Raw genomic sequence first — 27335 nt, forward strand, 5'->3', positions numbered from 1 at the left:
AAACAGAAAAATTACCACCGATAGGGGTACATTAATACCTCCTACTAAGAGGGCAAATTATCAAGGAATGGAATGGTTCCATGATGTTCAAGAACATCCAAAACTACATTCCCCTATTAGGCCTGGATTGTTCTTGGAAGACAGACTAGACTAATGACAGCAGTTATGTAAAATATCATGTGGTCCTGAATCAATCCTTCAGCTAATCAAATGCTTGTGTGCAGAAAAATCAGATGCTCACCACGCTGCAAATGTTTGGTCAGCAGCCTGCCTTGTACAGAGATGTGTTAGTATGGCATGGATAATAGAGCGACAGCCAATATAGCAGTGGTGCACTATATATAGATGCCTCACAACTTCGATGAATAAATGTTTTCAGTCCTACATGTCAAAGCCAACTTCCCTAGGATCACCAAAGATTCTTTTTAAATTAAGCAATGCATCCTATGTTAAAGTACAATATACAAAATGATGATTTTTAAAACAGTTTCTCATTATATGCGCACACGCACGCACACACGCACTTCTAAGTTTGTCAGGCTTGTTACCACTGTGGTTTGTGGGAGAAAGAGCTTTTGAATGCCCAACTCATCCCACTTTCAATGACACCAACCAGAGAACCTAGCCCTGGGAGCCAGAGCAGAGATGAAAATCCCTGTCATACTGCAGAGGATGATACCACTGAAATTATGACTATAGATTTTTCCTAATCAAATGACAGTTCCCTTACTATTTCATCATTGACTTGCTCTTCAAATGAGATTTTTCTACATTATGCTCATTCTGGTGGTCAATTCTCAGGTAGTGATTTTTAGGTAACTACAATATTTTAAGGAGCGAGTGTTGTTAGATTATAATGTATCCTTTGTTATAAAAATACACTGTAAATATATAAATGCTTTACAAACTATGTACCTCACAGTTTTTTCCATGATGCTTCAAACAACCCTCCAATTGTGCCTCTGAAAGTGTGTGTTCAATCTTGAGCACAGCATCCAAAAAAATATACACCAGCATATGTAAATATAATAATTTATATGTACTAAATCCATCTTCAATCCCCAGTAGACACATAGTCTTCATATGTGTATTTTTTTGTTTTTATGATATTGGTTCCGTAAAATATTTTAAACAATTTTTTTTCCAGATAAGCCAATCAGATTATATGAATAAACAAATCTCAGGGTATTTTGCAACTCACAGCAAGTGAAATTATTTATCCACAGGCAAAGCATAGCCCAGAAAGTGTCAGGGAAAGCTTCTCCACAGCTGTCTACTCAATAAGCCATAACTACACTTCAGAGAAGCTAACTGACTCTTCCAATGCTTTGCTGCTGCTGAGTGAATTAGAAACTGTTTTTACCAAATATAAAAATTGAGTTATTGACATTTATTGCACCCAGTATATTCTGTTGCAACAGCTTAGAATAGCTATGCAGTCTTAGTTGCTAAGAGGTTCCTTTATACGTAGTATAACATATCTGTATTTTTAAAAACAATGGGTAGTCCCGTGGCACCTTAAAAACTAACAAAGGTATTAGATCATGAGCTTTTGTGGGTAAAATCTGCATTTTACCCACGAAAGCTCATGATTATATTTGTTAGTCTCTAAGGTGCCACGGGACTACTCATTGTTTGTAATACATGTTCTTTATTTGTCTACTCAAATTTGGTCTGCATTTCAATATTTCTAAAGCAGATGACCCTAGTTTACCTGAAAAATACTGGGATCTGGTGAGGACTGAGTAACTTTAATATGATCTTCCACAAGTGACTTTGCTTCAGCTACCGCACTGTGAGATGCTCGTCTTGCTGGAGGCACTAGAAGGATGACATTTTTACAACATTTCAGTATGTACAAGGGGAAAAACTAAAGCCTGGCAGAATGTAGGTATATGTTCTGCAAGTTCCCCATGCAGTATTTCTCTAGCATTGATTCAGTTCTGGCCTTCACCATCCCTTGTCATTCTAGTCCCAACCCGAGCTTCTCCACAAAGCTCTGCCAATGCACTTAAATGACTCACCCACCATCTGTTATTCCAGTCCTCGGCATTTCAGGAAGAGATTGCCCATTATACCAATTGCATGGTAGCTTTGTGATACTGACAAGGCCAAACTCATTTTTCTCAACTAAGTCTAAATCTTTTAATATTCTTTGGAAGCTGGGCACTGGTGACAGTAAAACATTTTAGTGTGCCTCCAAGCATAGTATCAAGACCAGATATAAAATCAGTCAAGAAAAATTATGGAAGCTTCTAGCTGGAAAGTGCATTTCTTGTGGAAACATCTAATTAGCAACATTAACACCACTGAATGAGCATTAGAAAAATAAAAGTTAAATAAAAACTATCAATATCAAAGCTATGTTTCATTTGTATATTTGAAGAAGTCAATACTGAAGACTAGATTGCAAGTTAGAGTTTCCATAGAGAAACCACCTCACTGCATCGGTTGAAAAAATAGCATACAAAAAAAATTACCAGAAGGAAACATCTTTTCTTGGGATTGTTTTAATCTCCGCCTCTCTCTTGCTGATAGGGGTCGATCCTTTAAATAAATCAAATAATTAATTGTGGCAGTCATGGTGGTTTAATCAATGTGTCATATTTTAAATGAAAACTTTTGTCCAAATGTACCTGGAAAAGATGGCTAACTAAAGTTTCAGGTAATGCAGCATAGAGCATATTATTTTTTCCATGGGGATCTTGATTAATAAGCCTAATCTTTGTATGAAAGGTACCTCTAACGTCTCTGTTTCAATTAGATGAAAGAGGGGCTGTCTTTCTATTCTCCAACTTGATCAGATGCAAGACAGAAATTAAAATAAAAACGGATAGTTGCTATACATTTCTTTTCCCCACCCCACATGCTTTTGGAGCAAACTGCTCAGAAGAAATAGTAAGAAAGTGACAAAAATAAATATGCATATAAAATGATGTTCAGAACAAACCTTTGAAACTGCTCTCTCACTATTTTTAGAGCTGTTTACAGACTCAGTTACTTCAGTACCATGCTGATCTTCAGGGCTGTACGCTGTCTTCACATTCACATCAGGAGGAAGGGGTAATGGCCGAGGAGCAACTGGTCTGTTCTGAGAATTAGAAACTGGTTACTGTCTGCTCTGAAATCTAGAGCTGCAAACACTAATCTAGCAATCCAGGACTGGGAGTCAGGACTCTAGGCAGGGGTGGACGATAATTTTCAATGGTGGGGGAGGGGGAAGACACCAAGAATTTTGTAAGTAGTCAAGGGCTGCAATTGTCTGATATTAATGGAGGAGGTGCGGGGTCTGGGACAGAGTTTGCATACAGGAGGGAGCTATGGGTAAGAAACTGAGGGACAGAAGGGTGTGCAACTTCTGTTAGGGAGTATGGGTGCCCTATGGTTGGTTCTGCCCTATGTGGGGCAGGAAGGGAGTTTGTGTGCAGCACAGGATTGTGACCCGGAATAAGGATGTTAAGTATTGAGTAAATGACTAATTGTATACTCAATACAATTTATATCGAGTACTCAATTAGTCGATAAGGGGCTGCTGTGGCTCTGTAGTTTAAATGTAGTAGGAGCCGGGCATGTAGGCAGCCCGTTTCCTACTACATCTAAACTGCAGAGCCACAGTGGGAGTAGATCTGATATACAGGCAGCGGGGGAGGGGGGGGAAAGAGGGGAGAATACAAGTAGTCAACTCGACTACCCAACAAGCCTAGGCTTATCGACTATTTGACTACCCTTTTGCATCCCTAACGTGGAGTAGGAATCTGAAGTGCAGGAAGAGGAGCCAGGTGCAGGCTCTGACCAGCCTACATGCCCAGCTTACCATAGGTGAATCCTAGCCAGTAGCCTAGTGGTACCCTCAGGCAGGCTCCCGGACTGCCGTGGCTACATACACTGCTCAAAGCACCTGGCCAGTGGAAGCTGCAAGGGCAGTGCTTGAAAGCATGTGCAGCAAGCTGAGACCCATTGTTCCCCTCCCTCCAAGGGGTGCACCACACAGAGATATACACGCTTGCTCTAGCAGTCAGCTGCTTTGAGCAGCACGTGCAGCTATAGCCACCAGGAAGCCTGCCTGAAGGTCCCATTGAGCCCAATCCAAATATTTGGCAGGCTGGATTGGGTCCTTAGGCCATATTTCCTTCTCAGCCCCATTCAAAAGTCCTATTCAGAATTCTACCATTGTGTTATTGTCTCCGCCCGCCCCCGCCCACACCCACTTAACTAAATGTAGACAAAGGAAGGACAAGGAAATTAGGGAATACCCTCACAACAAAATCTCACTCAAAACCAAAACAAACTAACAGGGTATTTGAAGCTCCTGCATTGTCATACCCCTTCCTCACAATCTTTCATCTGTCTTGTCTATTTATACTAACTCTCTGGGGATAGGGACCGTCTCTCATTATGTGTTCTCTACATTGCCAAACAAAATAAGTTTTTGTTGGGGGTTGCTAAGTACTGCTGTAATAAATAAAGAGAGAGATATAGTCATACCATCTTTGTGCACTTCAATGTGCTCATGCTTCCTTGAAGGATTATAATTTTGTATCTTTGGGGGTTGAGAAGCTTATTGATTATTCAGGACTTTGACATCCTTGGACAAAAATGCACCCACAAAGAGTATTTCCAAGGTCCACAGTTACCCATTTTGTTATAAATGCAATTCTATGAATGTGTATAAAATAAAATTATACACAGACTGGAGATGGTTTTACTAATGGAAAGGATCTAAAAAACCTTTACAATCTTGTTGTACAATGGGAAGATAAGTAGTGCAGTGTCATTTTAAATGATCTATACCTTCTCTAAACATACTTCTTCTAGCTCCCTTTTCTTTTGCCATCGTTGCCGTGAGAGAGAAGGTTCAGAGACAGAGCGATGAGGCTGTAAGTAAGTGGTGCATTTTTCCTGAACTACTTCTGGAATTCCATGAGAGACTTCATCCTAAAAAGTAAAAATATTTTCTAATGTTTAGGCATGTTTTTCCTGATTCCAATATAGACTTGTTCTTGCATATATTGACAAAGGCCACTTAAAATCCTTTGGAATGCTATGGATTTTATTTAATTTCCAACCACCATAAACATCTATTTGAAAAAATGCTTACAAATCTTTTATTTGGATCTTTAAAATTTACAGGAAATATAAAAAGCCCAAAAGCCGACATTAAGATTGCAACAAGGTGTACATTTTAAATACATTGACATTTGAACCTTTAAAATGATGCATCCTACCAGTTAGCATGTTAGTTGCACAGGAAACGATAAATACATTTCACAAGTTCTGTACACTTACATCTGTACTTAATACTGTAATATATCTAGTTTTTGTGATTAGCAAATATGTGTTAGCAAAGTTTCAGATGTTTCACCATCCTAACAGCAATGTCAGAAAACCTCTTTGTAACCTCGTCTCCAAAAAATCAAATATTGTAAAGGAAAAAAGATATTCACCAGACAATAGCATTTGCTGTTTCTCTGTAAAAAAAAACTACAACCATTTTAATGCCAACCAATTAAGCAGAAGTATAATGCGAGAACACTCACTTGAATTATGACAGGAACAAAGGGTTCTAGCAACTTCTCAGTGGAGTCCAAGGTCTGAAATAAGAAATTACTACATTTTCATGATCAAACTAAAACAAGAGCAAGCAATGTGAGAAAGACAGGCTTTAAAAAAAAAAAAAAAGTCTAATTCTAGAACAGAACTCATTGAATCACTGACTAAATAAAACAACATCCTTATAAATGACTGAATGGAAAAGACAGCTGCACATACAGGACAGACCGACTATTTAAATCCAAGACAATAGGGAAATCAACGGTATTTTACTTTAATATACTTTCACTGAGTGTCAAACTATTATGGGCTCTGTGCATTTGCAAGAGAGATGGGACTCCCAGCATATCTATGTAAGGGAATTATTTTGGCTGCAGCTGAAGAGTGTAGAGAAAAGAGCAATGCCCAACATTTTCTGCTTCCACCAACCACCCAACTGAGGAAGGTGGGAGGGTCAGGATAATTTACATTTTCCCTCTTGCCAATGCTTTTCTCTTATGGTAGTCTCATGTCCTGTTTACTCCTTCACTATTCCTTTAGTAATTTACTAGCTGGAGTTACCCGGCGTTGCTCAGGGTGGGAGGTGGGGTCCTGCCGGGAGTGCCCCATGTGAGGCGCAGGAGGGGGTGAGCACGGGACCTAAGGGGAATTGCGGGGGGTCCAGCTCACGCCCAGGGCTGCAGGTGCCACGGGGGGCAACGACCTCACCGCCCGACCCAAAACTTTCACTCCGCTACCTGCCGCACCATGGGGCCGTGCTGGGGGCTCCCCCCTTCCGCAGGCCGTGGCGAGCAGGTGCTGGGCTCTCTGCCACGCGACCAGGAAGCTGCGTCAGACCCCAGGCTGCTCCCTGCACTGCCGCCGCGTCCCCGCTGGGCTCACCCCGCTGCGCCAGCAACCGCTCCCCTAGCAGCGGCCGCGAGCTTCAGCCCACCACTCAGCAACCCTCAGCCGCCACCAGAGGGGAGTGTCCTGGGCTGAGTGACATCATGGGCGGGTGGGAGGAGGGGGCTCCCCCACCACTGCGCAGGTGCTTCCGGGGAATGGCCTGGCAGAGGCAAGCGGGGCAGCTGCTGCTCGGAGCGCTGCCCCTCCCCTCACATCTCCACCGCTGGCCTTAGTGAGTGACCATCCCTGCCACTTCCCCCAGGAAGCCACTTCTCCCTGCACTGCCAAAAGTACCTTAAAACCTTCTCCTGGAGGAAAGGTTATCCCATGCAAAGTTTGGTTGCAGTAGCTCTTACAGTGCCCAAGTTATTAGCGCAGAAACATACAAACATTCTCCTTTATATATTAGATTTAATGGAGATGTCATTATCTCTTCCTCTCCACCTGTCTTACTTTAAAATCTACTCTCTATCTTTCTCTTCCTCCTTCCTTTACACATTTTCCTTCTTCCACCATTCACCTTCTCTAACTCCATTTCCATTATACAGGCTGAACCCCTCTGGTCTGGCAACATCCAGTCTGGTAGGACTGCAGATGCTGTTGCAGCAGAGAACCCCAGCAGCTACAAGTGGGGATTGGCTGGGAAGCCAGCATCAGAGGGGCCAGCAGAATCCAGCTGGCAGACCCGAGGCCTGGCTACAAGGAAGTGAGTTTTCCAAGAGGCTGGCAGTCCTCCGGGAGAGGTCTGACCTCCCCGTCCAGCAACATCCATGGTCCAACAGGACTATGGATGGTGTTGGACCCGAGAGCCCCAGCAGCTGGGACCAGGGGCTCAGCCAGCTGAATCCAGCCATCAGATCTGGGGCCCAGCCAACAGAAAGGGAGTGGTCCAGGAGGCTGGCCATCCCACAGGAGAGCCCTGACCTCCCTGGTCTGGCAAACTCCCTTGTTCAGGACCTATCAGGTCCCAAGGGTGCCAGACAAGGGGGTTACGTCTACACTGGCCCCTTTTCCGGAAGGGGCATGTTAATTTCACGAGTCGCAATAGGGAAATGCGCGGGGGATTTAAATATCCCCCGCGGCATTTAAATAAAAATGTCCGCCGCTTTTTTCTGGCTTTTAGAAAAGCCGGAAAAGAGCGTCTACACTGGCCCCGATCCTCCGGAAAAAAAGCCCTTTTTTGAAGTAGGAATAAGATCCTCCGGAAAAGGGCTTTTTTTCCGGAGGATCGGGGCCAGTGTAGACGCTCTTTTCCGGCTTTTCTAAAAGCCAGAAAAAAGCGGCGGACATTTTTATTTAAATGCCGCGGGGGATAATTAAATCCCCCGCGCATTTCCCTATTGCGACTCGTGAAATTAACATGCCCCTTCCGGAAAAGGGGCCAGTGTAGACGTAGCCGAGAGGTCCATCCTGTACTCTCCTAACTGCTTTGACCCTCCCCCCAAAGAGCTCTGATAAGCAGTGCCCCACTTTGAATGACAACATTTATTCAGCTTTGTTCTTTCTATAAACCATCCATTAGTTCAAGTTTCTACCAAACACATTTAAGAGTTAAATCGTAACCTTGTCATCATTTTGCTTTTGGTTGGAGACAGGCTGCAGGAGTTTCAAAGTATCACCGCCTTCACCTGCAACATCAACAGTAAACTGCTTAGAATCCAGAGTTTCAGTTCTAGAAGCTGGCTCTGAGTTTTGCTGTTGTCTGTCTTCCTTAGTCTGTGAGCCATTAGATGTTATTTTAGATTCTAAATCACTAGGAATGCTCAAACGCTTTGCTTGGTTATCCTTTAGTAAGTGATCACTTTTAGAGTCTCTCTTTTCAGACAATAAAATATCAATATCAACTTTGCTAATAGTTGCTATGGAAACTCCTGTGCTGTTCTTCTCATTCTTGTTTGCATTTTTTTCAAGCTCAGCTGCTGATTTCTCTGAGGAATGAATTTCAAATGTTTTATCTTTGATTACATGTTTTTCTTCATTCTGTAATTATAAAAAGAACATAGAAGTAGAATTACTGAGGCATATTTTTGATGTTCAAAGAAGTCACCTGTATACCAGAGATAGTACAAAAAATGATAATGTAACAATCTTAATCAAGTACAATTTGTAAATTTCAATAAGAGATATAACAAAGGCTCTCATAAGCTATAAAGTCTAAAGAGAAGCTTGGTACTTCAGCTGCCAACACCTCCCATTCCACAATCAATGCACCCACTTTGCCCCTATGACCACAGGCTGTAAATAAAGTCCTAATAGCTCTCCAAGATGTATTAAACCACGTTTCAGGCTTCAATATTTAAACAAGAACTGAAAGTAACTAATGGGCAAACAGTGCAGAAAATGAACAATGGGCAAACTCATCTTATTAGTTATCTATTTTTGACCACTAAAGTATTCACCTCTGGTAACAAGCAATTTTCCTCAAATATATAAATCGATTTTCTAGTCACAAGCTGCAGCAAATATTTTCACTGTTTAACAGGCAAATGTTCACATTTGCCAACATGTCTGTTAATCCAGTGACATTAGAGACTCTTCTGGAGATAGTGTCATAGCATTAACACGATTGTGCCACATGCAAAAGCTAACTACTGTCAGGTTAAAAAAAAACAACAACAACATAATGACTCCATAAAATGGAACATTATACTTAAACCTTGTGAGTATTTTTCAGTAAAGACCATTGCAATTAGTTTTACTGATCTGTGCCTATTTTCTTAGCTTCAGCTCCACATTAATACAATTTCTCTCCTCCTTTCATATATAGTTTACACAGTTTTATTAAATACAGATATTAGAAAAACACAAAGTATTTCAATAAATATCATTCTATTAAATATTTACACAAATATTTTTTTTATAAAAGCCAATTATGCACACTTTGGAAAAAAGTAACTTACAGCTTTATGTCTCTTGGCTTGTTCAGAGGGGTGTTTTGGGGGTGTGACCTTTTCATTGTTATATTCAGTTTTCACTGAGATCACAGAAACATTTTTGGGTGTAGAATCAGATATTTTCTTATGATTTTTGGCTGTTTTTCTTTAAAGAAAATGAAAACAAAAAAGTTGTTCACCCTCTTAGGACAAAGATTTTAAGATCTTATTAAAACAGATGCCATTCAGCTATAAAACTCAACCCTTTCACATTAACAAAAACTCTAATTAGTGGAAATTAATTACTTGATTTTCTGTTTTGTATCATGTAGAATCATTTTCAGCTATGCAAAATGGCAGTGGTACTCAAATTGCTAACAAATCACTGCAGAATACCACTTCCATTTTGCATAGCTGTAAATGACTGCAGAAGGTACAAATCAAACAATAATAAGGCTTGTAATTAAAGTGTATTGCCATGATGTCTCATATCTGGGAGCAATTAAGTGGTTAATTCAAACGGATGACAATTTATATTCAACTTTTTTGTCCAACAGAGTTAAAAAACAAGCTTTATTTCCATTTTCTATTCAGTGGAACCACTGATCACAAATTTACTACAGAGCTGGGAATCGGCATAGGGTTTATTAAGCAGAGGATTTGTAATATCTTCCAAATGTTACTGAATGGTTTCTAATTTTGCCACACTCCTCTAAACTTGTGAAATCACTCTGGTCTGGGTAAGTGGGTAAGAGTCAGTGGGAGAGGAGAATTCTTATTTTTATTTTCTTATTTAAATATGAGATACATGAACTGGCATAAATGTAGTGACTGGGGAAAGTGTCTCTAATTATAACATCCTCCCCCCACCCACCACTGTCTGGCACTGAATAAAGACCAGTTTCTGCAGGGTCTCATGCCCCAATCTGAAAGCTATTTCCCCACCAGTCTCAAGCACCACTCTATGATGCTCTTTCTCCAGCCAGAAAAAGAAGCAAACAGACCCTTCAAAACCACTTCAGTGGTTTTCAAACTATGGATTTTGACTCAGTACTGAGTCATGAAATGTCAGGCACTGGATCCCATTGCTGCAGTGTGATCAGGTGACCAGTGGGGGTGCTAAGGCACTCTTGTCTGTCCTGGTACACAGACTGCGTTGTGCCCCAGAAGCAGCAGGATCCGCTCCTGGGGGAAGAGGGCTCTGCGCACTGCCTCTGCCCCAAATATTCATTGGCTGTGAAACTGTTACTGGCTGTTTCTGGGGTGCAGCATGGTCTGCAGTGCCAAGAGAGGCAGGTAGTCTGCCTTAGCACCTATTGCACCACACTGACCAGGAGTCACTCAAAGTAAGGCCCTCCAGTCAGCCCTGATTCTCCTCAAAGCTGGAGCCCCCCTCCGACATCCCAAAGCTCTCATCCTCAACCCCAGCCCAGAACCCACATTCTAGTCAAATTATGTTGGGTCACAGGCATCAACAATTTTCTTCAACTGGGTCATGAGAAAAAAAGTTTGAAAGCCACTGCCCTCCTGACTTGGACTTCTGGGGCTTGGGCAGTGAGGTTGTCAAAATGCATTGTGTATATTTGGACAAAGGCTGGAGCCCTGAACACAAAACCTATACCAAAGTTCTACAGTCCTGAAGTCTGATGAGCTCAAGTCAGTTGATACAGGCCAGCCACAGGTATTGAACTGTCATGTAGACATAGCCTAATTCTATTCTGTGCTTTGGTGGAAGAGTAGTGCTCCTGCAGCAATCACCCTTTCACCTCACAGCCCACGTATATCACAGCTACAAGAGACTTCACTCTTACTAGTACAGAGAGACTTAAGATTACTCCCAAATCCAGGTCTTCTCCACTGCTCCAGTCTCGGGATGTAAAATAATATACAAAAACAGTAACCGTGTAACCAAAATTCTATCAGTTACACAGTTAAACGTTTTACCAGGGATGTAGGCATAGGGAGGCAAGGGTGCTGGAAGGGTCCTCCAACCCCAGGCTCTCAAATGCCACCCTGCACTGTGGCCTCCACCCCCATCCCGGGGTCCTAGCAGCCAGCCCCTCTTCTGGACTCCCAGCAGCTTGCAGGTTCCCAGCAGTTGAGTAACTGTTAACAGAAACCAATAAGCATCAGCTTCCATCCCTACTCAAGATACTTCAGATTTTTTATTATTTTATCAAGTTCAGGTTTACAGTGGGATTTTCTGGTTGTCAATACCAAAAGAATAACCTCTCTGGTTTTCTAAGTAAGACTGTTAACCAGGGAATTATCTATGGGGCACAGCACTTTAAATTCTGTATGTCCACAAACTGTTGCCCTTTAGAACACTTCCCTTTTGAGGATATACTTGTCTGAAGACCAATGAGTAATCCTGTGGTACCTTAGTCTCTAAGGTACCACAGGACTACTCGTTGTTTTTAAAGTTATAGACTAACACTCCTACTCTTCTGAGACTTGTTTTAAAATGTTAATTAATCCTGTAATGTCTCTGTTAAGTGAGTCACTATTACCATGAGCATTTTACAAATGAGAAATACTGACAGAGAGGTTAATCAACTTGATTAAGGATCCTCAGTACCAGAGCCATGAAGAAAACCTGGGGTGTCCCAATCACGTACTCTAATTAGTAATCTATCCTTCCATCTTTCACAAGTTATATTACAATAAACAGTGGATTTGAAGCAAACAACATGGCTTTTTTTTTTTTCAAATAATGAATACATTACACTTGTGAAAAGTACAAGATGTTTAGTTTTTCTATTAAAAAATATTGATTCATTGCAGTTAAGAACTAAGTAAAACCCCTGCTCCTAATTAGGGATGCCAAATACATCTTCTAACAATCAGGCAAGACTTCTCTGACTGGTTCCAAACACTCACCAAAGTGAATGAACAACAATGGGATTATTACGTTCTGAAGGTGACATGCAATCCGAAACCAAAATCCTCTTTCCTTCTACACAGACCTAATGTAACTCGTTTGCATCCTACTGAAGTTCTCAAATAATTTCTTCACTCAAATGGAAAAGATCACTTCTTCCCCCATACCTTGCAGTTATATACAGCAAAAGTAACTCCACTATCTTGTTCCAAAATAGTGATGACAACATTGTTGAATTGCACAAATCAATTATTTTATAAAGAATTATTAATAAATTAAATACATCTTACGCTTTTGTGGCTTCCAAAAACAGAGATATTTGGTGCTTGATATATGGTTGCCTTAGTATGCTTTTCACGCTCGGTCTTTCTTCAGGCTTTTTGTTAAGCATAGTTCTTATTAGTTCTGCAAGTTGTGGGCTGTAATCCTTTGGCATTGGTGGCAACTGTAAAGAGTATTGAAAGAATACATTTATTTAATCATGGGAACAAATGGATTCCTAATGTTCAAAATAGGAAGCTTTGTTTTAGAGATCAATATACAGAAACAAAACTTGCCTGTGGAAATTGCTTTGGATTATGTGAGCATTGGAGCACTGACTTAGCTAGGGACATAAACATGTCCCTAAGGGCTCATCTAGACTACATACATCCCTCTTTGAAAGAGGTATATGAGTCCGATCGAAAATGCAAATGAAGCAGGGGTTTAAATATCCCACATTTTATTTGCATAATTGCTTCCCAGCAGTCTTTTGAAAAAGTGTATTTCGAAAGTGAAACTGCAGTCTAGATGCAGTTCTTTAAAAAAAACAACACCCTTTTTCAAAAGACCCCGTACTCCTGAAAAATTGAGAAGTACATGAACTTTCGAAAAAGGGGTTCCCCCCCCAAAAGAACCGTGTCTAGACTGCAGTTTCATGTTCAAAATACCTTTTTGAAAGATCACTGGGACATGATTATGCAAATGAAGCACGGGATATTTAAATTCCTGCTTCATTTGCGCTTTCGATCGGGCTCATTTACTTCCCTCTTCCGAAAGAGGGATGTAGTCTAGACAAGCCTTAACTAAGCGCAGTAGTTTCACTGAGGTCACATGCTTAAAGTTAGGCAAGTGCTTAAGCATCTTTCTGAACAGAGGCTCGGGTAAAGTTTAATGAAAGAACCCTACACGTTTTTCCCCCTTACTATACTGCTAATAAAATACTACAAACACACACAAAAGATTACATATAAGGAAATTTAGTAAACTGGATTCAAAAATTTTAAAGTAAGGTATTCAGAGTTGGTCAGGCACACTCGAAGATTTGCAACATAGTCCTGTTTTTTGTTTCAGCTACACCAGACTAACACGGCTATATTTCTAAAACTACGTTTACTGAGACTAAATTTTAAAGCATTTTTGTTACAGCTGAAGATCAGAATGTAAATTTGTTTTATAACATGCAAACCAGATAAGGAACTAACATTGAGCTAAAGTAATCCAGTTATATGTACCAAACAAGAAAATATTGTGATAAGATTTTTGCCATAATGTTAAAATTAAGAGTGGAAGAGTTATATCCAAAATAAGCTGAAGTGACTTATTTCCTCTAATCTACTGACTGCATACCAGGTGAATACCAGAATTTCAAATGATACCTTAAAAATAAACTACTTTCTGGATCTGCCCTTAAAGCAGCAGGTACCCATATCTTACACCAAACATTTGAACGGACAGGATGATGTACTTCCATCACACATGTGGATACAGAATTTATACTAACCCTATAAATCATACTTGAAATTCTTATTTTGATTGAAAACAGTCATATCAAGTTCCAAACACAAGATAGGACTACAACACTGAATATACATATTTTGCATTTAAAATATGATTTAGCAGCCACATCAGAAGGGTTTTATACTATAGCATATTTCTAAAATGTTTCCACTAAATCAAAAAAAACCAAAACTTTAGATCAGCTTTTACCTTTCCTTCAATAATTCGATAAACTAAAGAATTCATGTCTTTAGCATTGAAAGCATGTTTCAACGTGGCCATCTCATAAACACAACAGCCCAGAGCCCAAACATCAGACTGTGAAAGGAAAACCAGAAAAATCAGCATAAGCACTTCAGATGCAATATGAACAGTTCACTTTTTTAAAGTAAATAATATGCTCCTGAACAACCTATTCAGAAACAGACTTTATGCGGAGGTGGCAGCCACCATAGTTAAGGTCTCAAGCAAAGTGCATACAGTCATAGTTAACAAAACTGGTTTGTTCTGAGAAGTACCACTTAGAGGGAGAAGGAAAAATTTTTTGTATGGTATATAAAAAAAAAAGTTGGTCTGTTTTTGAGTTACAGATCATTAAAAAAATCACCCAGATTTCAAATACTGACTTGTCTCTAAAATTTCTATGAGTTCCTTTAACTCCAAAGAGATCTGAAACTACTTCCTCCTTCAAACTTCCCACATAGTTACATCTCACTGAAATCTCAGCCATAAACTATCTCTGAATATGACAGACTGCACTTAAGCAAAGTTATGGCCATAATTTAAGTCTAAATCTTGTACTGTGAATTACAGGTGTAGACTGGTGTGCTTATGTAGAGCGCCAGACTTTCAATGGAGCTTCAAACAGTGTAGCAGCACACCCCCACCACGAATCACGATACAGAATCTGAGCTTTATAACACACATGCATGCACGTGAGGGAAAGAAAATATTTTACTCACTGCAGCTTGGAGTCTCTATATTTAAGTTTTTCCTTAGTTAATATTTTTGGTACATCTGGCCTATAGCTTACAATTTAATTAACAGCAGGGCATTTTTTTTAATATGCAGTGCAATATTTCACATATACATTTAAAAGACCATATAAACTATGAGTATATTTGAATATTTATCTCCATATGTGTAACAACAAATAACTAATGAGGATTCACATAATAGCAATTTTAAAAATTAACCCTGTCATATAATTAGTTTAGGTTTCATAGGTCAGCATTTTAACATACATTTAAACAAAGGTTTTTCTTTGAACTGGCATTTAAACTTTTACTGAAACAGCTGATTGCTACTTTGTTAGGACCAGGTTGTGTCACAAGAGGACAATTCACATACAACAAAAACAAGTTTCTTTAAGATAAATTAATTCCAAAAAGCTTCCTCCCTGTGGGTGTTAAAAAAAAGAAAAAAAAAAAAGGAGGGGAGGAAAGCAGTCCCCAAGAAGTGCTTTTTACAGAGACATTACTTCCATAAACACACAAGATTGCAATACTCTTTGATTGACAAAATAACTTGAATGACTGTTCTAGATAGCTTATAAACTTCAGAGTTAAAGGCTCCCTTAATGTCAACTAACACAGTAGAGCGAATATTTACATCAATATACTTTACCTTATAGTTGTAAGGTTTGTTGGAAAACAGTTCAGGACTCATATAATAAGGTGTGCCAATGAGAGTACTGGCCATATCATACTGATTTTCTAACACTCTGGCTATTCCCAGATCTCCCACTTTAATTATATTTGTTCTTGTCAGGAACACATTTTGAGTTTTGAGATCTCTATGCAGAATGTGTTTTTCATGTAAATACTGAAAAAAGAGTAAGTTAAACAGTTAATTTGCTCTTCTCCTCTAACCAGAGGAAAACAGGAAAAGTTCAAATGCAACAAAATTGCTTATCACTATACACAAGATTACAATTAGCATGAACAGGTTAGTATATTAACATAGATATATGCACAACTTTGTTATTTCTTTAGTATAACATGCCTATATATTTTTAAAATTTCACAACCCAACAGGAGCAAAGAGTACAAAATTAAGGCTCAATCTGTAACTCACTCTCCATTGTCTTCATATTGCAATTCATTTCAAACCCAATCCTGCAGCCCTAGTGAGGAATTTTGTCTGAATTAAGGACAGTATGAGTAAGAATTGCAGGACTAAGCCTATATGAGTAAGACCAATTTCTGTTGTGGACATTTGTATGTCTAGCCACAACATATGAACGGCCATATTTGGTCAGACCAATGGTCCAGTTACCAATCTTCCAAGAGTGACCAATGCCAGATGCTTCAAAGGGAATAACAAAAACAGGGCACTCATCAAGTGTTCCATCCCCTGTCATCCACTCCCAGCATCTGGCAGTCAGAACTATCCATAGCATGGCTAACAGCCATTGATGGACCTATCATTCATGTTCTTATCCAATTATTTTTTTCAATCCAGTTCTAGTTTTTGCCTGGAGACAAGTTCCACTGGCAAGTCAAACAGAATTTTCAATCCAACATCCTAGTTTCTTCATTGTTTTAAAAACAAACCTTTTTGCAATGGGATTCCTCTCTCATTTTAAAAATGTAACAAGCTGAAGCAGCTTCTCATACAAATGAATGAATGATCTGGAAATTTTCACTTAATTTAATTATAGGAGCAAAATATTACTGCAAGTAGTATTTTTGTGTACACAAATACTGGTTGGTTAAAATTAGCTTTTAAGATATTACCAATTTTCACAGAGAAATTTTTTAGAATTTAACTGCACACTCCTGCAAACTGAGCATTTCAAACAGGAACAGTCCCTTAACTAGAACAAAACTTGCTTATATGTTATAGTTCAGAACTCTGTAGTTATGGGCTACAATTACAATTAACTTCCAACTATAATATAGTATGTCATGTTTTCAATTATAATTAATAGACTAATTTTAAAAAACCGTCTACCCTACTGAAAAGGTGTGAGTAATTTTTTGTACATGGAACTCTTTTTCTACATAGCTACTTTAGTTTGACATGGATAATCTGTAAGCAAAGTTGACACACCAACACTGAAATTGAGGACTTTTTAATAGAAAGTAAGCAAAACAGACCTATTTATTTTAAAACTATTAATTTATATGTTATAGTATATTAATACCTGCAATGCCATGGCAATCTGAACAAACCATTCCACCACCTGATTCTCTGGCAAAAGTATGCCTTTCTGCTCTTTAAGTTTATGATATAGGTCCCCTCCTTCACAGAAGCCCATAACAATATATAGCAGGCCATCTTCCCCCTCCCAGGACTCCTTGTAGGTGACTATGTTGGGGTGTTTGAGCTGAGACAACAACTGGGCTTCTTGCTCAGCTGCCTTCCTCTCTCGGCTGGAAGCATGTTTAAGGTTTAGCTTTTTGATGACATACTGCAAAGAGAAAAACAAAAGATTTTCAATGAAAACATCCAAGTTACTACTGAAATAAATTGGCAATTTCTAAAAATCTTCAAAACAATGTTTTAAAATACATATAGAAGCTGGAATTTATCCAACACAGTTACATTTAAGTGTCCATTATGTTGTAAAATGGAACAAATATGGCTAATTCACATATTTAAGAGTTTTGATCAGTAACTAATTTTTTTTCTTAGTCACAAACAATGGGTTATTGCTCAGTCCTGTGCTTGCCACTTGATTCTGAAATGCTTTTCTCTAGTCAGAAATGAATTACTGTCAACAGGTTGACATTTTAATAATTTAACTCTTCAATCTATACACACTTAAGAAAAATGGGAATGAGTTTATAGAACAAAGGGCAGCTAACCTAATTGTGTTCAAGTACAGAAAGTTTAAAAAACTCGAAGTAGCTAATCTTTCTCAGTTTGAGGAAGAGTGGCCTGTTGAGTTGAAGCAAATTACTTTTGAGGAAAATTGATTAAACTCAGTGAAACAGTATTTTAGTACCAAGTGCCAGGATTGTAGATCAGAGATGCGCTAGAGCAGAAGGTATAGAAAAGCAAACCATTTATAATTCAAAGCTTCTATTAAAAGTCATCTCTATTTATATTTATAATGTGCGAAGGTGGTGACAGGTCTTCACAGAAGAAGGGACTGCAAAAAAGTACAGCACACGAATCTATTAAAAAGATAGGAAAGCATCCTATTGGCATACTGACAGGAAAAACTGTCTCCACCAGTGAAAGAAAGAACTGAGAGAAGTGTAATAGGAGAGGAGGGAGGAGTGGGGAGAATACTTTTTTCTAAACATGAAAAGGTTAGATCTACTTTAGAATTTTCTACCAATTAAAACGTGCTCTGGCAGCAGGCATTCTGGGGGCAGAGTGTAGGCGGGCCACACCTGGCGATTTGGGAAGCCTATGCCTTCCCCGTCTAGACTACCAGACGCCTAAGGGTTTGGCCTAAGGTAAATTGAGTCCAGCTACGCATTTTGCGTAGATGGATGGTGTACCCTAAGCCAACCTGTCTACAGTATTGTAGACCGGGACTTCTTGTTTGTTACATTCAATAATTGCAAAGATTTTTTTATTATAAACTCTTTGTGGTTGGAATTGTGCCATCCTGTGACACCAATCCTTGACTGGAGCTTTTGGGTAAAAAAGAATATTTACCAATAATTCAAATAATGTCTGCCATGGTGACCTGAAGAACTGAGTGGTATGCAGCATAGCCATCCATTTAACATGTAACAAAAAAACTGCAATTGTATCTTTGATATGGACACAGAATTATAACACCTTGCTTTATTCCAGCCTCCCCTCACACAAAGAAAACAGAAATGTAAAACTTCACCTATAATTTTAAATCAAAATGTCACCATTTATAGTCTCTTTGGGTAGGTATTTAACAATTATTATCCTCGCAATTGGGCTTCTTGACCATCCCTACTGTCTATCCTAATGTTCATCTGCAGTAGTTATCAAACCATGTGCAAAGTAGAGGAGTAGTAAATGAAGTACTGAAAATTTTAAAGAATAGAAACTGTTAGGATCTTCCTTTTTGCTCTTACCTATAATACTTTTAATTTCTTCTGATGTCTTGTTGTAAGTGCAGTTAAAACAAATAAAAAGTGACGATACTGTGGGGGGAGGGTGAGAAGGAGGGGAGAATATATAGTGTTGTGCACAGGGCATCACTCCAATAGGTCCAGGATTTCAAAAGGCTATTATCCAAGATTAATTATGAAAGTTAACAAAAGTTAAAGGCAAACTATGGTACACACTGGACTGTTTACATTAAACAAGTTCTGGTAAAGGGCTCAAGGCTCCTGCTAAAGTTGACAGTTGCATGACCATGAACTGAAATATTCTAGAAGTGAGGGTTTTTTACAGTAGAAGTCACCACAATATGTTCTAATTGGTTAATTTTAATAGGCTGAATATTATCCCTTATTGGACATTATTTAGCCAGGAGTCAATGAGGGGCAGTGAGTGGTATGTGTGAAATGGACTGAACAAGCTTTACCAGCACAGCTATCACCTCCTCAGTCTCCAGGGACCTATCATGAGACCACTGGGCTTTTGCTGTCCTGATACTGAAAAGACATCCTGGCCATAGTAGGCCAAAGAAAGGAACCCAGAATGACATCACCACCTCCATCAGATCATAACAAAGGACATGAATCTTAGATTCCTCCCTCATGTACTTTTCCTTCCATACTTTATTTCTTTTGTTTCCTTTGGTTTAAGATGTTCAAGGTACCATTCACAATGCTGTTGTGACTCTTTGAGCAGAGGAGGACAGCTTGAACAATGGCTTAAAAGCAATGACAAAGTTTTCCAGGTCTTAGAATGGCTGATAATATGTACTGTATCTGGTGTGTCTGGCCCACGAAAGCTCATCACCTAATGTACCATCTTGTTAGTCTTTAAAGTGCTACATAGTCCTGTTTTTTGTTTCAGCTACACCAGACTAACCTGGCTACATTTCTATCATTTTCCATCTTTGTAATTCTTCTCCTCCTTTTAAGTGTTTAGAATTGAATTAAAGTAATTAAACCATCTTGTTAGTCTTTAAAGTGCTACATAGTTTTTCCTTTTGTTTTAGCAAGATCAGACTAACATGGCTACCTCTCTAATAGAATTAAAGGGTCAGATGTATTGCAAACCTATTTTAACCCATCAAGGGCAGTTAATAGCATATCTAACAGCATTGAAAAAGACAACCAAAGCAGGGTTCTTCCCAAAATAAAGCCCATATGTAGCTAAAAGAAAAGGAAAATTTTTAAATTGGCACCTTAACACTTTAAGTTCTGAATGTTTAGCTTCTATTTTCTATGTATTTAATACAAACTTTTAAAATGTTATGATGGAATTAAACCAACAATTATTTAAGATGCTACCCCAGACCACACTTAACTGTTTCATATAGGCTGTGTCTACACTGGGCCACTTATTCCAGAAAATCAGCCGCTTTTCTGGAATAAGCTGAAAAGCAACGATGCTCTACTGTACAAAATCAGCCGCTATTCCGGAAAAACTATTCTGCTCCTGCTCTGGCATAAGTCCTTATTCCGGAACACTGTTCTGGAAAAGGGCCAGTGTAGACAGCCCAGTAGTCTTTTCCAGAAAAAAGCCCCAATTGCGAAAATGGTGATCGGGGCTCTTTTCCGGAAAAGCGCGTCTACATGGGCCACAGATGCTTTTCCGGAAAAAGGGCTTTTCCCGAAAAGCAGCCTGCCAATGTAGACGCTCCTTTTCCAGAAAAACTGTAAACAGAATAGTATTCCGTTTTAAGCAGTTCCGGAAATTCATGCCAGTGTAGACACAGCCATAGTGAACAATGGTTTTATCAACATATTCTCCCTCCTTTGGACCAAATATAGCCCTTTACCAATCTGCATACTCCAGGAGACCAACCCTGAGCAGTTTTGTGAGGAGTTCTGAGATGAGAAACAAATCGCCATGCTTCAGAGCGTAACTCTTGGGCGGGCCAGGAAGGAAGCGTCCTCCAGCACTGCCCAGCACACAGGCTCCAGGGGGTCAGGAGGCAGAGCTGAGGAAAGGAGAGGCTGGTGCTCAGGGGACCACACGAACCAACCCCTCCCGCCAGAGCGCGGGCAGATGGGAGGGGGTCACACGCCCACAGACCGCCCCTTGGCAGAAGCAGGCCCCGCTGCTTCCCCAGAGCCCGCGAGCGAGGCGGGGGTCGGAGCGGCCGCAGGCCCCGGGGCGGAAGGGGGCGGTCGGAGCCCTGCGCGCCCAGCTCCCGGTTACCTGTCGGTTGTCCTGCCGGTGCCGCACCAGGCTCACCTCGCCGTAGCTGCCCTTGCCCACGGCCCGCAGGAAGAAGTAGGCGGCCTGGGGCATCCTCCCGTCGGCCCCGTCAGCGCTCGGGGGCCGGAGCCGCTGGGGCGCACGGGCCCGGCCGCCTCGGGAACGTTACCAGCGCTGCCATAGAGACCCGCACGGGCCTCCCTCTGCCATAGACAGCACCGCGCGTAGCGAGCCCGCCCCCTCTCTATGGTACGGGCGCGGCCATCTCGGCTGTGGGCAGCCTCCCTCAGTCGCTGAAGCCGCCATTACGGGTTCGGGCGGCCTCCCCGGCGGCCATCTTGGCTGGAGTGCCCGCTAGCCTCGGCGGCCATCTTTGAAAGCGCGCCCAGATCAGCGTGTAGGCGTCTAGCGAAGGGGGCTGGTGCTAATAAAGGAGCAATTAACGCGAACGCCGTTGACTCCCCGCTGGCTGAATGGTTCCGAGTGAGGGATTCTGCCAAGCCGGGGAGGCAGCTCCACGCCCGCCCGCCCGCCATGTCTGACCCCGGGCGTGAACGGGCCGCTGCCGCCCTGGGGGGCTCCTGGCCCACGTAGGCCGCTAGCCCCGTGTCTGCCATTGACCCCGCAGCTGCTGCCAGTTCTGGCGGGGGGCCACTAGCCCCATTGCCCCAGGGCCGCCACTGGTGCGAGCCGCTCTGCGGATGTAGCCCAGGGCGCAGGACAAACGAGAGGCCGCAGCCCGCCTAGGGGGCAGGTCCCAGCATGCAATGCTCCACCTGCAGCCTGGGGGGGGGGGGGCAGGTCCCAGCATGCAATGCTCCACCTGCAGCCTGGGGGGGGGGGGCAGGGGGGGGGGGGGGGGGGCAGGTCCCAGCATGCAGTGCTCTGCCTCCGGCCTAGGGGGGCAGGTCCCAGCATGCAGTGCTCTGCCTCCGGCCTGGGGGGGGGGGGCAGGTCCCAGCATGCAGTGCTCTGCCTCCAGCCTGGGGGGAGGGCAGGTCCCAGCATGCAGTGCTCTGCCTCCAGCCTGGGGGGGGGGGGGCAGGTCCCAGCATGCAGTGCTCTGCCTCCAGCCTGGGGGGAGGGCAGGTCCCAGCATGCAGTGCTTTGCGTCTAGCTCTGCAGACCTTCATGCCGCAGGGCACAGGTCCCAGCATGCAGTGCCCCCCTCTAGCCCAGCAGAGCTGCAGACCGCCTAGGGCAGGGGTCTCCAACCTTGTTAAGCACAAGATCACTTTTTGAATTTAAGTGCAATCCCAGATCTACCTCAAAACTAAATACCCTTGTCCTGCCTCCTTTTACCCCTTCTCTGAGGCCCCATTTCCGCTCACTCCATACTCCGTCCTTCCCCCGTCCTCCTTCACTTTCACCAGGCTGGGACAGAGGGTTGGGCTGCAGCCTCTGGTCTTGGATTCAGGGATTTGGAGTGTGAGAGGGGCTCTGAGCTGAGCCTGGGGTAGGCAGTTGGGCTGCCAGAGGGGGTTCTAGGTGCAGGCTCTGGGAGGACATTTGGATACAGCGGGGCTAAAACAGGGACTTGGGGGGGGGGAGGGGAATCATGACTGGGGTAGGAGTTCGGGATGTGGGCTCCAGCTAGCCACTGTTTAACTCCTGGGTGGTGGTGCAGCAGAGCTGAGGGAGGTTCACCCTTGTCCTGGCCCTGCACCACTCCCAAAAGCATCCAGAAAACTCCATCCCAAGTCCTGTTGTGTCCCTTCTCTGCCCTGTGGAGATAAGATGCTGGGTGGGAGAGGGGGCACCTTGACCTCAGCACCTCTCATCTACCTCCCCGTCCTCCACAGCAAGCAAAAGACTCCTGAGGGGACAGCTCCAAGGCAATGGGCAGGATATGCACAGCAGTGGGGAAGGAGCAGCTGACCTGCCAGCCCTTTATATCCCGATCTACTGGTTGGTGACCACTGGCCTAGAGGATGTGTCAGGTACCAGTTAGATCTGCCTGCGGTGGGTAATTGAAAACCTGTGATTTCCATCATAGGTACTTCTGTCTCACTCAAGGTTTTTTCTTCCTAAGACCAACACCAACCCTCCAAAACGAAGACCTCCTCACTTCTGTTCCGTGCCCCTTTCACTGCTACAGCACTCACAGACTTGAGACTTTGGAACCATGACATGAATCACAGTGCATCCTAGGCCAATATGCTAAACTTAGACAAGTGTGGACCTGTTTGTCCATCTCTTCAGCACCCAGCAGCTTAGCATTGATCATTATGCACTCAGAATTTATGGAAATTAGGTTGCTTATTTAGATATCTCAATCTAGATTTAGAATCTTGATATTAGGCAACCATTTTTTGGTAAATCTTGGCTTTAGGTTGTAATCTATGTATTTAATTTTTTTAAACAATTTTTAAAGAAAGTCAAGTTGAGCTTTATTTAAAGTTGAGCTTTTTCCCCCTTACAGTATACCTAAACAAAACACAATGGTGGAGCTGAAATTTCTCCAACATGGAAACAGTTAAGCACAAACCTGACTATTCACACACACAACATTAGGTATGTGCTTGCATAAGTTTAGGACTATGATCTAAAATGTAAAAGAGTCAGTAAATTCATAGTTACACTGGCTTTATCTTAGGCTTCTTATATGTCCAACCACTCACCACTCATGCTCCTTCTTTCATTTCTTGATGTATTTATTTGCTTTATTTACATCAATTATATTTAAGATATAATTTTTGATCCATCAGCATGCTCCTGGCACTGGAAAAGCAATCAGTGTTTCCAGCTCATGGAGGCATTATGCTGCCTCCCCCATGCTTTTTGAAAATTAGCTTATGAATATGAATATGCATAACTCAAAGATGCTTTACACAAAATATCTCATGTAACCTATCAATTTTAATATTGCAGTCTTCTGGATCTGTATATCCTATCTCTGTGCATGTATCATTATTGTATGTGAAATTAGAAATATGAAGTGTGAATCTGTTTATAGTTTTAAATATGCTAATGAAAGCCATTATTTGTGTTCCAGCAACATAATGGTTCGATGATCAACTCAATTTCTTGTAAACAGCCTTGTTTTTCCTGTAAATCCAAAGGCGATTGGTCTAGAAAGATGTGACCATGCCACCTTGTACTGGAATCCATTTTGAATCTGGTGTTTTTCCATGGGAAAGGGGATATCAAACAAAAGATTCCTTTTCTGGGGGAGATTCTGTTTAAGCAATGGGAAGCTATCAGCCTGTTGTCTTCAGCTAGCTTTAGAAACTGCCTGACATACCCTAAGAGGATACAAAGAACTCTGAAGAGCTGGAGACCCAAGTCAAAGTAAAAAATTAGCTCTTACTTGAAGCTTATGCCTGAAATAGAAACAACTGTTTAGCGTAAGAATTTGCATGTAACAACTTTCCTAGTGAATTATAACTACCTATGAATTTTCTGTTCATTTTAATTTAGTAACTTACTTTGTTCTGCCTGGTTTCATTTGCAGCCACTTAAATCCAGCTTTTTTGTGATTAATAAAACACTTGTGTTTACTATTAGGCCGAGTGTAAATAATTGTTACCTGAGGGGGAGCAACTACTGTGCATATCTCCACTACATCAATAAAAAAGATGAACAGCCTCATAGACGCATAGACTCCCAGGACTGGAAGAGACCTCAGAAGGTCATCGAGTTCAGCCCCCTGCCCAAAGCAAGACAAAGCCCAACTAAATCATCCCAGCCAGGGCTTTGTCAAGAAAGGGGCTTAAAACCTCTAGAGATGGAGATTCCAATGCCTCCCTAGCTAACCCATTCCAGTGCTTCACCACCCTCCTGATGAAATAGTTTTTCCTAATATCCAGCCTAGACCTCCCCCACTGCAACTTGAGACCATTGCTCCTCGTTCTGCCATCTGTCGCCTTTGAAAACAGTCTCTCTCCTTCCTCTTTGAACCTCCCTTCAGAAAGTTGAAGGCTGCTATCAAATCCCCCCTCACTCTTCTCTTCTGCAGACTAAATAAGCCCAAATCCCTCAGCCTCTCCTCATCGGTCACATGCCCCTTAATCATTTTGGTTGCCCTCTGCTGGACCCTCTCCAATGTGTCCACATCCTTTTTATAGTGGGGGGCCCAGAAGTGGATGCAATACTCCAGATGTGGCCTCACCTGTGCCAAATAAAGGGGAGTAATCACTTCTCTAGATCTTCTGGCAATGCACCTACTAATGTACCCTAAAATGCCGTTAGCCTTCTTGGCTACAAGGGCACACTGTTGCCTCATAACCAGCTTCTCAGCTACTGTAATCCTCAGGTCCTTTTCTGCTGAACTGCTACTTAGCCATTCGATCCCCAGTCTGTTACAATGCTTGGGATTCTTCTATCCCAAGTGCAGGACTCTACACTTGTCCTTGTTGAACATCAGATTTCTTTTGGCCCAATCCTCTAATCTGTCTAGGTCACTCTGGACCTTATCCCTGCCCTCCAGTGTATCTACCTCTCCCCCTAGCTTAGTGTCATCTGCAAACTTGCTGAGGGTGCAATCCATCCCCTCAATCAGGTCATTAATAAAGATGTTGAACAAAACCAGCCCTCGAACTGATCCTTGGGGCACTCTGCTTAAAACCGACCACCAGGCAGACATTGAGTCATTGATCACTAGCCGTTGGGCTTGACAATCTGGCTAGCTTTGTATCCACCTTTCAGTCCATTTATCATACTTCCTTAACTTGCTGTTTAGATTATTGTGGGAGACCGTATCAAAAGCTTTGCTAAAGTCAAGGTATATCACATCCACTGACTTCTCCATGTCCACAGAGCCAGTTACCTCATCACAGAAGCTAATCAGGTTGGTCAGGCATGACTTGCCCTTGGTGAATCCATGTTGACTATTCCTGATCACTTTCCTCTCTTCCAAGTTCTCCAAAATGGATTCTTTGAGGATCTACTCCATGATTTTTCTGGGGATTGTGATAAGGCTCACTGGTCTGTAGTTCTCTGAATTGTCCTTCTTCCCTTTTTAAAAGATGGGCATTGCATTTGCCTTTTTCCAATCATCCAGGACCTCTCCTGATCTCCACGAGTTTTCAAAGATAATGACCAAAGGCTCTGCAATGACATTTGCCAACTCCCTCAGTATCCTTGGATGCATTGAATTTGGACCCATGGATTTGTATGTCTAGCTTTTCTAAATAGTTCTTGACCTGTTTTTTCTCCACTGAGGGTTGCCTACCTCCTTCCCATACTGCTTTGCCTAGTGCAGTAGTCTGGGAGCTGACCTTGTCTGTGAAGACAGAAGTAAAAAAAGCATTGAGTACTTCAGCTTTTCCCACATCATCTGTCACTATGTAATCTCCCTCATCCAGTAAGGGCCCCATACCCTCACTGATCACCCTCTTATTGCTAACATGCCTGTAGAAACCTTTTTTTTGTTATCCTTCACATCCCTTGCTAGCTGCAATTCCAATTGCACTTTCGCCTTTCTGATTACACCCCTGCATTCTCAAGCAATATATTTATACTCCTCTCTAGTCATCTGTCCAAGTTTACACTTCTTATAAGCCTCCTTTTTGTGTTTAAGATCACCAAGGATTTCCCTGGTAAGCCAATCTGGTCGTTGTCGTACCTCAGTGTTCTGTACTTCAGTACCTTTGGTAGTCCGGACTGTCAGTGTCAGCGTCGTCAGGCCTGGGTCATCCTGGCGCGCTCCTGACAGAACCTCTACTCCGTCGGTGATGATAAACTTTCGGCTGTGTGCTTAATAATCGGTACTCTCTTTATCTAGAGTGTTAGACCCCGTGCACTTGGGTCAGCACAGGAGATCTCTGAGAGGCCCCGGAAATGACAGATGCAGGCAAGGTTTGAAATCAATCGAGCAGGTTTATTGTCAATTATGAAGCTCTAACAGTTGGTAACAGAGATCAGTACAATGTTACACCACTGTGCATTATGGCCCGCGTTGACAAGGTACCAACACCGGGCAGGCCTATTACCATATGTGATGGCACGTCGGGGTCCCCCGCCTCCTGCACCCCCATAGTGGCACGAACAGACTCCACCAGCCAGTAGAATCGAGGGAGTTTATTGCTTCTCCAGAATATAGCACAGCACAGATGTAATCTGGTTACAGGAACTGGGGCTAGGAGGCCTCAGTGCCCCCCCCTTGAGATGGGGGTGGCTGGGCCCTAGAATCCCAGCCCCCTCCCTAGCTCCTTCTCCCCTGC

General features: G+C 42.1%; 1 protein-coding gene across 7 annotated transcripts in view; it reads right to left on the reverse strand.

Moving 5' to 3' along the window:
- The window catches only part of NEK4 (NIMA related kinase 4), a 44331-nt gene extending 22524 nt beyond the window's left edge, over positions 1-21807 (reverse strand). The window contains exons 1-13 of one of the 7 annotated variants that reach the window (XM_075939414.2): positions 21172-21804; positions 17099-17365; positions 15577-15774; positions 14161-14268; positions 12483-12637; positions 9339-9477; positions 8002-8418; positions 5538-5591; positions 4792-4935; positions 2951-3091; positions 2481-2547; positions 1715-1821; positions 23-981 (exon numbers count right to left, since the gene is read on the reverse strand). In XM_075939414.2, coding sequence (XP_075795529.2) covers positions 901-981; positions 1715-1821; positions 2481-2547; positions 2951-3091; positions 4792-4935; positions 5538-5591; positions 8002-8418; positions 9339-9477; positions 12483-12637; positions 14161-14268; positions 15577-15774; positions 17099-17365; positions 21172-21264 — 1971 coding nt within the window. In that variant the 5' untranslated portion in view covers positions 21265-21804 and the 3' untranslated portion in view covers positions 23-900. Of the gene's footprint in view, positions 1-22; positions 982-1714; positions 1822-2480; positions 2548-2950; positions 3092-4791; positions 4936-5537; positions 5592-8001; positions 8419-9338; positions 9478-12482; positions 12638-14160; positions 14269-15576; positions 15775-17098; positions 17366-21171 lie in introns of those variants that run through there. The other 6 variants (XM_025186979.3, XM_025186978.3, XM_075939411.2 and 3 more) reach the window with 6 other exon arrangements.
- Positions 21808-27335: the final 5528 nt, after the last annotated feature.

The sequence above is a fragment of the Pelodiscus sinensis genome, chromosome 11 (genome assembly GCF_052426305.1).
Source record: "Pelodiscus sinensis isolate ZL-2025 chromosome 11, ASM5242630v1, whole genome shotgun sequence".
NCBI classification, from domain to species: Eukaryota; Metazoa; Chordata; order Testudines; family Trionychidae; genus Pelodiscus; species Pelodiscus sinensis.